Source organism: Petaurus breviceps, unplaced genomic scaffold (genome assembly GCF_028583685.1).
Source record: "Petaurus breviceps papuanus isolate PSGF00001 unplaced genomic scaffold, PetGlider_PUasm1.0 90881, whole genome shotgun sequence".
In the NCBI taxonomy this organism is placed as follows: Eukaryota; Metazoa; Chordata; class Mammalia; order Diprotodontia; family Petauridae; genus Petaurus; species Petaurus breviceps.
In genome coordinates, this window is record NW_027187369.1 from 12,528,461 (window position 1) to 12,543,951 (window position 15,491).

The 15,491-nt window shown below is 44.5% G+C and overlaps 1 protein-coding gene across 4 annotated transcripts in view; it reads right to left on the reverse strand.

Annotated features, from left to right (window-relative positions):
* ARHGEF6 (Rac/Cdc42 guanine nucleotide exchange factor 6) overlaps positions 1-15,491 on the reverse strand; it is a 115,298-nt gene that overhangs the window by 31,636 nt on the left and 68,171 nt on the right. For all 4 annotated transcript variants that reach the window (XM_069074152.1, XM_069074154.1, XM_069074153.1 and 1 more), the window contains 4 exons: positions 14,978-15,073; positions 11,735-11,857; positions 4,171-4,309; positions 1,465-1,524 (listed from right to left, as the gene is read on the reverse strand). In XM_069074152.1, coding sequence (XP_068930253.1) covers positions 1,465-1,524; positions 4,171-4,309; positions 11,735-11,857; positions 14,978-15,073 — 418 coding nt within the window. The remainder of the gene's footprint in view (positions 1-1,464; positions 1,525-4,170; positions 4,310-11,734; positions 11,858-14,977; positions 15,074-15,491) is intronic.

Sequence of the window (15,491 nt, forward strand, 5' to 3'; positions counted from 1 at the left end):
TAGACTGGACCATCTTGGAAGGTAGTGAGCTCCGTGTTCCTGGAGGTCTTCTGGCAGAGGTTAGATGACCAACCTCTGTTAGGTATGTTGTTGGACAATTCTTGTTCACCTATAGGTTGGTCAAGATGGTCTTTCAATTTCAAGCTGGTGGCTCTGTGTCACTGCATAAAATATTTCCCCTCTCTAGGTCTCAGTTTGCATCTCTGTGAAATGAGGAATATCAGACCTACCTCATGTGACCTGCAACATGCCAGATTTAGAGTTGGAAGGGACTTTAAGGACCATATAACCAACCCCTTCATTTTACAGAGGAGGAAACTAAGGCCAAGAAAGACAAGTCGTTTGTTCAACAAGGATTTATTAAGTGCCTACTGTTTGCCAGACCCTGTGCTAAGTGCTGGAGATACCAAGAAAGGCAAAAACGAAACAAAAACCCCTAATTTGCCCAAGTTCACAGAGGCAGCAAGAAAGAAGCAGAATTCAGACCCAGGCCCTCTAAGTGCAGCACCAGTACTCTCCATTTCTATAATGACATGTGTCAAATGCTCTGGATCAAATAGCTACAAGATAGTGTCACAGATGGAAAGTCAGCCTTGGAGCCAGCAAGTTCTCTGAATCCTACTGGCTGGGGACCCCTGGGTAAGTCACCTAATGTCTCAGTGAGCAAGGCAACTCTCAAAGATGAGAGAGGCAGCAAGGCTAAACGGGCCAAGCTACATACTGTAGACACTGAGCAATGGACTTGAAGTTGATGGTGATGAGTAAATCATTTGCCAGTATTCCCCTGTTAGGAAAAAAAAGGAGGGAAACAAACAGAGGTGCCACTACATCACAAAGCACGCAGAAGACAAAAGAAGGAAAGGTTCTTTAAAGTTGAGAGATCTCCAGAGTCCAGCTACCTAAACTCCCAGTGACCATTCCCCCAGAATCCTCTTTTGTCTTTTCCTTGTCAATTTCAGGGAGATGGTGACTTGACCACAAGGAGCTGAAAAAGACCTGAGACCGTAGGTGTCCTTGGAAGGGCAGGTCCCAAAGCTTCATGAAGCACTTTTTTCCTTCGTGGTATTAGAAGGGATTTGTACTTCCTTTGCTATGAATGAATTTCCGCTTTGTTGCCTCTTGGTAGTTGGCTCATTTCAGTGACTCATGAGTTGCACAAAATACAAGGTGGTCCATAATGGGGTAGAGATAGAGACAAAAGGAAATCCCCCACCTACACACTGGTGCTTTATGTGGCAGATATTGAAAACGCATTGACTTCATACACTAAGGTTTGCAAGCTTTGATAGGTAAGCACAATTTTTTGGAATATGGAGAAGACAAAAGTTAAATGAAACCTGAACCCAGTGGTACTGCCCCTAAGCCCACTGTTTCCACTCATGAAACCTTTGCATTTGGAAAAAAGTGTAAGCTTTGAGTCACTAGTTTTAGGGACACAGCACAGAAATGGGGACTATCACCTACCGCAAGTGCCTTGAATGATCCAATAGCTTTCAGAACATCCTGGTGGTCCAGATGAGACTCCTAGGAAAAGAGAGAAACTCCTTCATTTTTAACCACTGTACTGGGAATCCCAGTATCCCATTCTCTTCCATTACAAGAAGGATTCAGACACATTGGACAGCTGGTTTCACATCATAGATTCTGTCACCCCAAAGTCCCCATTTCCCCTTTTATAGTTTTCATTTAGGTACCTATAAGAATTCTGTGTGACAAGTTGCTTTGTTTCTCAGGGGCCCCAGGCAGCTCTCTAGGACCATTGCAATACAAACACTGCATCTCTAATCTGTATCAATAGAGGTAATCTCCACACCAAAAGTTGATGTCAATGATATCACAGGTGCAGAAAGAAGAAGAGGAGGAAGAAGAAAAGGAGGAGAAAAAAGAGGAAGAAGAATTCTTCCAAAGGGAGGTATTATTAGGCCAGAGTGCCAGGAGTGAGGCAATTTGGGGTGCAGTGTGAGGGTTATAAAAGTCAACCAAATCTGCTTTTCAAAAATATATACGTATATTATGTATACTGATGCAATAGGACCCAACCTAAACCTGACTTGGAAAATTTCAATGTTTCCTCCCAAAGATTACTTCTGAAACAAGGCCCTAGAATCTCATGGAACTTATAACCCCAAGTAAGTCATCAAAGTGGAAAATATGAATAGATTCCAGACAGGTTTAGATCAAGTCCCAGATGATGGATGACAAAAGGAAGACAGGTATATTTGAGTTACCTCTCTAACTTCTGGAAGTCAATGTCACCAAAGGGCAACTTTAAACAACTCTCCTTTGGGCCATCCTTTGGTGATAGAATACTAAGTTGGATGGACTACATTATGATCCAGGACAGGTACATACAAAATCTCAAAGCCTAAAATGGCTTTACTGGGTCACACATAATAAATGAAGTAATTTGCTTTAGAAATGTAAATATAAAGGCATTCCCTCTAGACTTAAGCTTTGTGCTATTTAAAAAAAATTTTTTTTTCCATTTCAAAGCCTTTGCTTTGAACTAATTGTAGTGACCTGGCTGACTAGTAAAGGTAAACAAATTGGTGGGGGCTCCTGAGCTATGCTTCTGAGTGGCTACAAATTCATAGTACGCTCTGAACCTGAAGTAGCCTTATCTGAAGGTAGACCTACTCTGCTAATTTGAGGGTTCTTCCAGGTGTTGCTGCTGTTTTTTTTTTAATGTTCTTACAATGAAGGAGCAGGGAGAAAGAGGCCAGACTCCTTCTAGATTCAAGTTGTTACTTTTCAAATTTAGTAGGGTGGGTAAGACAGCAGAAGTTGACATTCGATGCTGTCACTTTCACATTCTGATCCACCATTTAGCTTAGCTGCTCTGTTAAGAAAGTCAGAAAGCCAGAGAAAGACTGACCCAACTAGAGATGAACTATCTGATGGTGGGAGGAGCCAGGTACCAAAAGGAGGCTCTAGTGAAGGGGAATGTCAAGGAGGGGGTTCAAGCAGGGAAAGGGTTGGTCTTTTTTTTTTTTTTTTTTGCTTTCTTTTGTTTTCCTTAGCCTGGGTCGTTCACTCCTGAGAATGCACAGTGCTGATAGACAGCAAAAATGGATTTTTCGTGATAGCTGGCAACAGGCAAGCCTCAGTTCAGTTGTTGGAAAGGTAGCCAGAGGTCAGCTCCTTGCTGAGCTGTAACGGAAACCCCACTCTGGCAGCCTCCTGGCTTCAGGCAGGTCCTATACCCTGAGAATGTGGTTTTGCACACAGCAGGGCTAGCAGAGAAGTACACAGCCTCTTTCTTTAAAGCTAACCGAGCCTTTTTAAAACCTCAAACCCTTTCCCCAGACAACAGGAAGAGCAACTAGGGTAAATGCAACCTCCCCACCTACAGCCACATGATAGCACAGGACCAGGCACACAGTAGGTGCTCATGAAATGCTTACTGGCTGAAATATTTCCAAGAAGTATCAAGGGTTTGTTACCCCATTTGAGGCCTCAGCCCAGGTTCTAATTATTTAAGTGAGGTTGCTGTAGGTATAGTACAATTATTGTGGGTAAAACAGAGACTCCACAAGTAAAGGTTTGCCCTTCCTTCTTTTCAGAGGTGGGGGGCTATGTGTATGGAGCATTGTATCAGACTTGGTTGATGTGTTAGCTAGTTTTCCTGAACTGCTTTGTTTCAATTTCTTTTTTTTATCCTTTATGAAGAGGGCTGGAAAGCAGAGGGAAAGGGATCTATTTGGAAATAAAGGAGACAGAAGAACGAAAGAGACCGATAAAAATTGTTGAAATGGGAGAAAAAAGGTGAACGTGTGTCAATGGTCATATATGTGCACATCGATAGATGAAGAAATCAACCCTGAATCCATTTCTGAGTTTAGACTTCCCTGGGAAGCACCTGAAATTTTTACTGTTACACTCAGAGCTTGAATTGAGTTGTCAAAATTAAAAAGACTAAGAACAATAAAGCTTCTCTGTGAGCCCCCAAGCTACTTGGCTGAAAGGCCTCAAAGGCAGCAGCAGAACAGCCAGTTCCAAATCTGGTCTCATCAAGCTGCCTTCAGCGAGCAGGTAGGCAGGACCAGGCCAGGGCTTCAGCGCCACACCACTCCAGGTTCATCGGCTTGGATGATCTGGGGACAAGGCCAGCAGGATACCCAACGCGAGTACCCTCCACACGGCACACAGGGGCTGTGGCCCGCCTCTTACCTCCATGTGGCGCTCCAGCTCTTGGAGGAGAGACACGTATTTTTCCAGTCGCATGAAAGGCTTACTGAGGTTTGTCGTCAATAGGAGAATCCCAGGATTGGCTGCTCCCTGACTCTCCATAAACTTTTCCAGACTGTCACTAAGGAGAAACAGAAGCACTCTTCACTTCATGGGCCATGGGGAAGTTACCAGGGACACACCACTGTTTGCCCCTAGAAGGAGCTAGTCTGGCAGGAGGAGGAGGGTTGAAGAAGCATTTCTATAGCATCTACTATGTGCTACACACAAATATTCTCTCATTTGATCCTCACAACAACCCTGGGAGTTGGATGCTGTTATTATCCCCATTTCACAGGCAAGGAAAACTGAGGCAACAGAGGTCAAGTAATTTGCCCAGGGTCACACATCTCCCCTTTGCCTCTATCCTTCCTATCATCCAGGTTCCCAATAACAGTCATCCATGACTCATCTCCATTCCTCATATTCCACATTCAATCAGTTGCCAAGTCTTGTCAATTTGGCTTCCATATCTCACTTGTCCATCTCTTCCTCTCCAGTGGCAGAGCCACCTCCCTAGTTTGTGACCCTCATGGCCTCTCCCCTAATGCAAAAGCCTCCTAATTGGCCTCCCTCCCTCCATCCTCTCTCCTCTCCAATCCATCTGTCCTCCAAATTTACAAAGCACAGCTGGGCCCACAGCATTCCCAGTTATGTCTATGAGACAATACCAATTCTGCTTGGCATTGAAAACCCACCACAATCTAGTTTCAACCAACCTTTCCCGATTGGTTTCATATCAAATAGGGGGACAGAGTGCTGCACTTGGAGTCAGGAAAACCTAAGATCAAATCCTGCTTCAGAGCCTTAGCTGTCTGACTCCAGGCAAGTCCCTTTGCCTCTGCCTGCCTCAGTTTCCCCATCTGTAAAATGAGTAGCCAGCTGCCAGGGTTGCTGTGAGAATCAATGAGACAACACATGTAAAATGCTTTGCAAACCTTCAAGCGTTGTGTAAATGCTAGCTAGCATCATGATGATCTTCCTACCCCTTACAAATGACTTCCCAGCCAAATCAATCCATCTCATGCCTCCTTCTCTTTCTGGGCTCACCTTTGCCTCGGGGGAGCCTCACCTCCATTCAGGGCCTCCCTTAAGTATCATCTACTCCTTCTACAAGGCCTTTCCTGACACCACCACCCCCCGACACTGTCAAAGGAGAGCGCAATGAAAGAGCAGACAGAAAGTGCCATGTTTGCAAAAGCAGCACCAAATGGGAAGGCAAAATGAATTCTAGAGATGGGGGCCAGCAGGGCCGGTGGAGGCTGGGCCACTGCCTGGCTGCCTGGTGGACCAGGGCACCTGAAGCAGAGGACCATCTCCACCTATAGCCCCATGCGGCCAACTGTCCCTTATGGACACTTGCTGCTCTGGCTACATTCTCTCGTTTGCCCCTTCCCACAACCTCCAACCTCAGGGTGAGTCTGAAGCTGGAAGGGGCCTTAGTCCCATTTTCTGTATGAGGAACTTGAGGCACAGAAAGTATTATATGATTTTCCCAGTGTCACATGTGCATTGGAATATTTGAGCCAAATTCCATCTCATCTAACCACATCACTCCCTGGATCCATAAACTCCAGGGGCTCCCTAGTACCTCCTGGAACAAACACAAAATCTTGCTGACTTTTGGAGGTCCTTCATAACTAGGCCCCTTACTACTCCTGTGGTCTTTCATGCCTTACCTCTGTGTATTCTGTGACCCAGGGACACTGCCTCCATGCTGTTCCTTGCACAAACCACTCCCATCTCCCACTCCAGGCCTTCCCTCTGTGACTGACTCCCATTTGTTTACACACAGTTGATGTATCACCTCCCCGCCAGCAGGGAGGGAGTCTTCTGCCCTTTCTTTGTATCCCCAGCAGCTGGCACATAGTAGGTACTTTGTGAATACTTGGTTTGGCCCTTTCTTTGCCTCCCCAGCAGTGCTTAGTGTAATGTTGGGCTTGACTTGACTTCATCGGTGTTAGAAAAACCAAAGGCTACTCTAAGTGGCAGGCTCCAAGGCTGTTCAAGGCAGAGGGAAGGCTCAGCCAGCCAGGTTTGCACAGCCATTTTTGGTATTCTCATCCCACCTAGAGGCCTGCACAAGGAAGTTCACCTACTGCCTGAATGGCAGCCACAGCTTCTCCTCCCTCTCCTTCCTGTTTACTACCCTCCCATCATCCCCAGCTCAGGCATCTTCCCCCTTGACAGCTATGGCATGGAGAAAGTGCTGGAAATCCTCCGCTTAACTAGGCTTCAGGATTGGAGGTGGTGGTGTTCTCAGTCACCTGTGTCCTACCTGGATCCCATCACAGCCTAAATAATCATGTGATAGCTGCAGACGGGATTCCTACCCAGAGTACTCAGGGAGATGAACTCACTCAACAGTCACACCAATTCTACGGATGAGGCCTGATTAGGCCCACTGTGCTTATGGAGGAGAAAACTAAGGTTCTGAGAAGGGGCAGAGCTAACCCATGATCACCTCACTAGTGAATGGAGAAGCACCATGCTATCCAGTGAAGAAGGTGCTGCACTAAGAGGCAGGAAGCCCTGTGTTCCAAACCACCTTCAGTCACTTACTAGCTGTGTGACCCTGGGAAGTCATTTCCCCTCTGTAGGCCTCAGTTTTCTCTTGATAAGATGAGGATAACAGTGGCCTCTACCTCAAAGGTAGATTGTTGAGGCCTACAAATGAGCTACATCTTTAGAGCTATCTAAATATACATATATGTGTGTGTATACATATATATATATATAAATTATTGTTGTTGTTGTTATGACACATCAAACCTGTGCCTATGGTTGATTCTGTCAACATGTGCTTGCTGCCTATTGAAATGGACGGTGTATTACAGTCACAGCTGGGGAGAGACCTCAGGTTTCCCAATTTAATATTCAGACAATGAAGCGATCATTTTTGCAAATAAACCAGTTGCTCCAGCCCTGGGTTTTATGAAACTTCACATAACTTGCCATGGTTTGGGGGTGCTTGTAAAATTCTTCAAAGCTAATTCTTTTTCAGTGATTAATAAACACACAGCAAATGACCTTTGTAGAGGAATTGGGGTGGGGAGGAAGAGGCTTGGAAAGCCAGCCAAGAGAGAATGGAAAGGCCAAGACAGTTGAGAATATCAGTCAGAGGACATGGGCCTGACTCCCCACTTGGCCACCTGCCCAAGCGTAGGTAATTCACTTCATAGGCCAAGACCTCAGTTTCCTCTTCAGTAAAATGAGAAGGCTGAACTAAGTGACCTCTAAGGGCCCTTCCGGCTCGAAATTTATGATCCTGTGATCACAGAATGAAACTTTTCAACAAATTGTGCCTTTAGGGCCACTCTGTAATAGGTTCGAAGGAACCTCTTCTGCTCCATCAAGGAACTCCAAGTCCTGACCCAGGGAAATGAGTCAACCAATAATAAAACTGGAGTATGCACCATTGGTTACAGGTGAAACTTGCAAGGGACCGAAAACTCATTTCAGCACAATATGCTCTTTGTCGTTTGAATTATGGCATCTCTTCTGGCTTTTTTCCCTCAAACTCAACTGGGCTCATAGTTTTTCCTCTTAGATCAAAAGGAAGAGAAGCTCCCCTAAGGAGAACAAGTAATACAGAAATCTTAATTTCCATCTTTATTTGTGTTATGAGATCCTCTCCCTTGGTACATGAGAAAAACACCCCAGATTGTCAAAGAAGATCATGTGCAATGGAAACTCCAAAATGAGACATACTGGAGGCTGCCATTGGAAGGTCATTGTACCCCACTTTTCTCATTTTGTAGGTAAGAAAACTGAGTCCAGGAGACTGGGAAGGACTTGGCCATGGTCCAACTGATGGTGCTTCTAGAAGGCCAAGTACTGGTTCTGCCCCTGTGTAACCTTAGATTAATCACTTCACTTGCCTGAGCCTGTTTCTTCATTTGAAATATGGCAGGGGATCAATGATGTGGGGGGGGGGGAGGAATGGGTGTTAATAATCTCTAAGATTCTGAAATTCTGTTTCTTCCTGGTAGGAGAGGCTATGCTCTCTCCCACGTGCCAGGGAATAATGCCAGAATAGGATGTGAAGAATAGGTCTTCCTCTAGGCAAAGGCCTTCTTGCTACAGGTTTGAGATCTCTTGTGGGTGCTAATGATAGCAGAGACTTTATACAGGAAGGTTGGAGGTGTGCTAGAAACAGGCTGACAAGTTGATACCCTGGATCTCTGAAAGGAGGAGAAGGGGAACAAAGGTAAATGACCCCCAAAAAAACAGAAAATGACTTCCAGAGCATGACCAGGAGAACGGAGTAAGTTAGGGCAGGGGCAAGAAAAAAACATTTGGACAAGCTCACCCAGGCTGGACCTGAGTGGCCTTGTGAGTGTAGGGACCAGGGAGAAGCCATCAACTGCATCAGGCTCCAGGGGACCTTCTTGGGGCCCAGTTTTAGCCTAAGCATCAGGGTTTTATGATGAGAAGGCTGAGAGAGGAACACAGGGTAGGGCTATATTCCCAAGGCTGCCCCAGAAGAGGAGCCTTTAACCCCTAAGGTGGTGGCAGGGAACAAGGGAGAAGGCCCCTAGCATTTCCTCACAGGAAGTAAGCATAGCCATACCGACCTGGCTAAAAATAACTGTGTCCACAGGAAAGGGGAAAACATTCCGGACTTGAAAGCAGGAAGATCTGGAGTTAAATCCTGCCTTTAACAATTACTAGCTATATGAGCAACACAGCTAGGTGGCCCTGCAGAGGATAGAGTGCTGGGCCTGGACTCAGGAAGACTCATCTCAGACACTTACTAGCTGTGTGACCCTGGGCAAGTCACTTCACCCCACTTGCCCCAGTTCCCTCATCTGTAAAATGGGCTGGAAAAGGAAATGGCAAACCCCTCCAGTATCTCTGCCAAGAAAACCCCAAATGAGGTCATGAAGAGTCAAGACACGACTGAAACAGCCAAACAACAGTTTCCCCACTTGAAAATCTGGGATCACAGCACCCGCAATACCTACTTCTTAGAGTCCTTTGGAGGCCCCAAAGACGTAATGCTGTAAAGTACTTTCCCAGACTTGAAAGCACCATCATGATTATTATCAATCCTTCCAACATCACACCGTCTTCATCAATGCCACTGTTTGACTTTGGGGCAACATTTGTTTATAAGTGTGTTGTCTCTGCTGATTATGTGGCTGAGCTATAAATGGGTCAGAACTTCCGAGCTATTCATTGGGGAGAAGAGTCTGCCTTAAGCAGCCAGAATTAGGCAACTGACCAAGAAGCTGAGCTGCCTGCCTCAATCACCAGAGTCATTGGACATTTCCCCTTCACCACACCTGCCACATGGCCATCCCAGGAGCCCCATTTGTTCTGTAGGCACACTTCTTCCTCCAAACATCAGGAGTTCCTAGTGCTGATCAAGGGAGTCCACATGGCCTTCCCATGGTACCTGCAGAATAATTCTGCGTCAGCGCTGCCCTGCATGCAACCTGTAAGCCAAGCCTGCTTACCATGTACTGTAGTGAACACAGAAAGGCAGCCTGATGTCCTAATATTCCTCCACCTCCCCTGCCCCTGAAGATGACAGCATAGGTCCAGGAGGGCTGAGGATTACAGCATCTGTCCTGGACTTGAGTAGCCTAGCAAAACTGTGGCTATTTAGGACCTGAAGCCGAGGTCAAATTATGTCCAAGGGCAGACTCAAAGGAAGGCCAATCTGCTACAAATGTGAAAGATGATGTCCTTACTGGCATCCCACAGAGAAATATAGAGGCCTTACTAGTATCCCACATGGAAAAATATACAGGTCTGACTGGTATATCATGTGGAAATATGGTAGCCTTACTGGCATCCCACAGAGAAATATAGAGGCCTTACTAGTATCCCACATGGAAAAATATAGAGGTCTGAATGGTATCCCATGTGGAAATATGGCAGCCTTACTGGTATCCCACATGGGAGTAAAAAGGTTTTCAATGACATGGTCACTTTCAAGAACAAAGCTCCACCCTGCAACTCTATAGGGATCTAGGCTTCTCAGAATGGCATTTGGCCTGTTGGAATCCACTTTGTTTTCCTTTGGGTCAGTCAGGCAGATTATCCCACTGATGCCTTCAATGAAAACTTGTCATTTTAACCTCTTCTCAACTTTTCATTATCCAGAAACTAACAAGGCAGGCAGATTGATGATTAGAATCCTCTATTTCTCTCACTTCTCTCCTCTTTGGACATTTCACTGGAGAAAGGGCACTGGTCTCCAAGTCTAAAGCAGAGTGCTGCTGAAGCAGATTAAAATGTCACTGGGAAATGTTTTAAAAAAGAAATAAAAATACAATACAAAAAAAGATGATGCTAATTCGTGATTTTCTAAGTCAACATGTGGTCTGGAAAGATCACTTTCTATTTGAATTTGACAACACTGGTCTATAGAACCAGCTCTGATACTAATTTGCTGTGTGACCTTGGACAAGTCCTTTCTACTTCTCTGGGTATCCATTTTCCTGATGTATCATTTTTCAAGCTCTTTCCAGTTCCTACCACTCTCTTGTAACTGCGACCTCTTAAAGGTCACCATCATCAGATAGAGGAATGGGCAAGTAAAAAGAGATGAAATTAACTGTTGTTGATGGCTTGTCAGCAGCTTGAACTCATCACTCAGTGGGGGAGAAGATGTATTCCTTTTTTGCCTAAAATGACAATGCTGTATAATGTGTTTATTTTTTGTACCCAGGCTCTCTTCCCTGGAGTCATGATAATCCAGTGGTACCAATACCTGTCATTTCATAAAGCAGACACCTTGGTTTCCTGATGCATTTGAAAAAGAGATCTGGAACTGGAATGGGACCTTAGAGGTAGTCAAGTCCAACCCACTCATTTTACAAAACAGGAAACTGAGGCTCGTGGAGGGGAAGTTACTTACCCATGATCACACAAAAGCAGGACTTAAACCCAGGGCCTCTAAGACCAAATAAAGCATTTTTGCCACTGTCCTATAAGGTCCAACTTAAAAGTCAAAGAGGAAGAAATGGTATATATGAGGAATTCAGAGAAACACAGGAAGATTCTATGACTCAATTCAGAAAGGAATAAGCAGACCCAGAAGACTGATATACACAATGACTATACCAATGTAAATGAGAAGATCACTAAAAGGAGGCTAAAGTCCACAAAATGGAAAACCAATGACACTCTAAAAGAACATAATAAAACATGCCTCCCTCCTCTCAGCAGACAAACAGAGGCAAAACATCAGATAAAGGATACCTGTTTGGATGCTGTCACTGAACTGAACAGTTTTTGCTTACCTGGTTTTCTCTGTCACAAAGGAAGATTCAGTTAAAAATCTGTGTTTAAGTGTAATTGAAAAAAATAAAAATTAAATGGTTAAAAAAAAAGGAAGGTTCAATTCTGGCATGGGAAGGGCGAGGAAATGGGGGTATGGGTATATATCAGAAATGACAGAGATGTAAAAAATGAAATGCATCCAAAAAGCTTTTAAAAAACTATATAGGAGGACACTCTGGTAAGGACGTCAACAGGACCATGCATTCATTACCTGTGCTGAGTTATAACATTCACGGCTGAGGGGTGATTAGCACAATAAGTGAGATACAAAGATTTAAACTGAGGCATTAGGGACATCAGGCAGCCTCCGACTTTCTGCTGACTCTCTGGAAGTCTGTTTCAAAAAGAGAGGGGGGGGAAGATACATTATATAAGTGACAAATATTTGAGGATGATTTCCAGTAAAATAATTACTAACATTTTATAACTGTGCTAAGTACTTTACAAATATCTTATATGATCCTCACACCAAACCTGTGAACTAGATACTACCCTTATCTCCATTTTACAGATGAGGAAACTGAGGCAGAGAGAGGTTAAATGGCCTGCCCAAGGTCACACTGCTAGTGTCTAAGGCTGGATTTGAACTCAGGTCTTCCTGACTCCAGGTCCAGTACTCTATCCACTGTACCACCTAGCTGCCCGTTTCTAAAAGTTCTGAAAATTTTACTTAACAAAGTAAAAAAAAAATAGAAACTATGTTGACTTTACTTCAATAAAGGGTCAGATATATACTTGGGATTGGTAAATAGATTGCAGTTTTTAAAGAAAGACCCAGGGGAAGCTAGGTGGCACAGTGAATAGAGCACCAGCCTTGGAGTCAGGAAGACCTGAGTTCAAATCCACCCTTAGACACTTGACACAGTAACTAGCTGTATGACCTTGGGCAAGTCACTTAACCCCAGTTGCCTTGCCTTCCCCCCTCCAAAAAAAAGATAAAGAAAGGCCCCAAATAAAATATGAAAATGTTTTTGGCTAAATAAAAGCCTCTAAGACCAAAATACTAGAAACGGAGGGTGTCTACAAATTAGGGAATGGATGACTATATCCTGGCATGTGAATACAACAGAATAGTATTACATGGTAAGAAACTCCAAATATAAGGAAATCAGATAAACATGGGAAGGCTTATATGAATTGATGCAGAGAAAAGTCAACAGAACCAAGAGAATAAGATCCACAGTACTTACAAAAAGGAAAGGAGAATAGGAATAGGAGAATAACTAAAAGTTAGCCAAACTCAGATTAATTGTGGTGACCAATCATGGTCCCCAAGAACAGATGATGAATTAACACTTCTCTCCTCCCTAGAGAGCAGGGGACTATGGGTGTGGAATGGTGTAAACACAGCCTCATATGGTCAGCTAGTTTTGTATAACTATTTTTCTTTGATTCAAGGGGAGGGATCAATAGTGTGAAGAGGGCCAGAAGAGATAATGAATGTGGTATAAGAAAAAAGAAAAGGCATGGATACATCAAATATTTGTGTGCCTAGAAATGAAATGAGCTCCTTGGAGCCTGCCCTAGCTTCTTCCATTTGTACGAGGGATGGGGGCTGGGGAAGAAGGAGGGGAGGAAAATCACTATATGGGCCTCCCATAAGCAAACACTTTGAAATCAGGGAAATAGGGTTCAAATAACCACCTCTCACTAGAGAGGTGGAGGACTCTGAGGGCAGAATATTATAAATACTGTCAGGTGTGAGCACTGTTTCAATTTCTTTCAATTAATCATTTTTCTTTGTTATAGGAGAGGATTGGACTTTGGGGTGGCAGTGATGCATAACTACAAATTAAAGTGATGGAAGAATGAAAGGCACCAGTAAAATTTATTTTAAAGAACACAATAAAATTAATATTGTGGAAAACCTTAAGGGGAAAAGTAAGAGAAACGACAAAAAGCAACATGTGACCTGAGTTGGGTAGTGAGAATGGGGCAGGGTGAGGAAAGCAGAAAGGATGGCTGGTTCAGCCTCTGACCATCCATCATTTGGAACCCTGGCTGCCTGCCCACCTGCTGCTTTCTACAGACCTCCATAGGCCTCGTCTGATCCATCCCAAAGGACAGAGCGTGGGCTGATGCTAGGCCAGAGCTCCCTAAAGACATTCAGGAGCTACAGTTCCCATCACCAGTCTTCACCACGCTCGAGCCCTTGGAATTAAAAGTCCCACTCCAAAAGTCATACTCATCCCATGATGTCACTTCAGTAACATATACTACATAATAAAACAGGAATAAATCCCATATTCTCATGCTGCGTTACTGCTCCAAGCTTCCTTGGAATTCCATGAAAATGCCAGAGACTAATCACAGGATCCTAAATCTTAAGCTGAAAGGGGCCCCAGAAACCAGCTAATCCAGTCCCTTCATTTTACAGAAGAAGAAACTGAGTCCCAGGACAGTGAAGGGACTTGCCCAAGGTCGCACATAGGATTCTAGCTCTAGAGCTGAAAGGGACCCCAGAGGCCACTAAGTCCACCCCCTCATTTAAAAAAAACATATATATATTTTGCTTTTTGGAGGGCAATTGGGGTTAAGTGACTTGCCCAAGGTCACACGGCTAGTTTTTGTGTTAAGTGTCTGAAGCTGTATTTTAATTCAGGTACTCCTGGCTCCAGGGCCGGTGCTCTATTCACTGTGCCACCTAGCCGCCCCCCACCCCCTCATTTTACAGAGAAGAAAATTGATGCCCAGGGAGGAAAAAGGACTTGCCCAAGATTAGCCAGGTAGTAAATGGCAGTCAGAACTCGAATCCAGGTCCTCTGACTCCTGAAACAGTACTTTTTCCCTAGCACTAAATAATGCTAAGAGTGATCAGTGGAAAAAAAACTTCCAATCTAATAGTAACTAACAATGGCTAATGTCTATATGGTGTTTACTATGTGCCTGGCACTATGCTAAGTGTGTTACAGTTACTATCTCATTTGATCCTCATAGCAACCAAGGGAAGGTAAATGTTCTGACTATCCCCATTTTACAGATGAAGAAAGTGAAGTAGACAGAGGGGAAATGACCAACCAAGGGTCATACAGCTAGGAAGTATCTGGATTTGAACTCAGACCTTTCTTACTCTAGGCCCAAAGCTCTAGCCACTGCAGCACCACTTAGCTGCCCAATGTACCCCCTCTTGTCCAAGGTACAAAAAACTGTCATTAGATCTCTGCCGTGGGGATGCTGATACAGGCTCCCGCAACTGAGCAGCTTTCTCAGGAGGACCATATTCAGTAAACTGAGGTGACTTTCCAGTGAACACTAACAGGTGTTCTACAACCTACAACCTTGGCGGCCACTGCCAATACTATGATCATCAATGGCATCATTGGCATCATTCCTCTCCACTGTGGTCAAGTAGGTAACAAAAGCAGACACATGCCCACAGGCTCTTTACCGTACCCTGCCCCACTCCCATAGACCTCTGCACCCCTGAGTTCCACAGTCAACCTCCAAGGCTTACTTTGCACACTCCTCCAAGGCCTGGCACAAGGTCTGCTGAAATGTGCACACTTCCTCAAAGTTGCCCAATAAAGACGCAAATTCCACAGCACTCAGCCTGGAGGGGAAAAGATATTTGATTAGACTCTGAGACATACTTTTTGTTTCCCAAGGGCCCAGCTGAATGATTGAGAGCACTGGCCAAAGGACCAGAAGCCAAGAACTCCTGGTGGGTCACCCCTACTTTTCTTTGAGGTTTTCAGGCAGTAGATTACTTAACCTACCGTGTTTCCCCGATAAGACACTGTCTTATTATTTTTTTGGACAGAGAAACACCAGAGGGCTTATTTTCAGGGGAGGGCTTATTTTAATGAACATTGACAGCAATTTTAATAAACAGGTAAATGTGAACAAAAAAATGTACCTTTATTCAATAAGCAAATCACTGGGGAAGAACAGGATGACGCGCTCACTGCTGCAGCTCTGATTGGATGCAGCTCGGAGCGCGGTGTGCGTTTCACTGGGGGGGGGGGGGG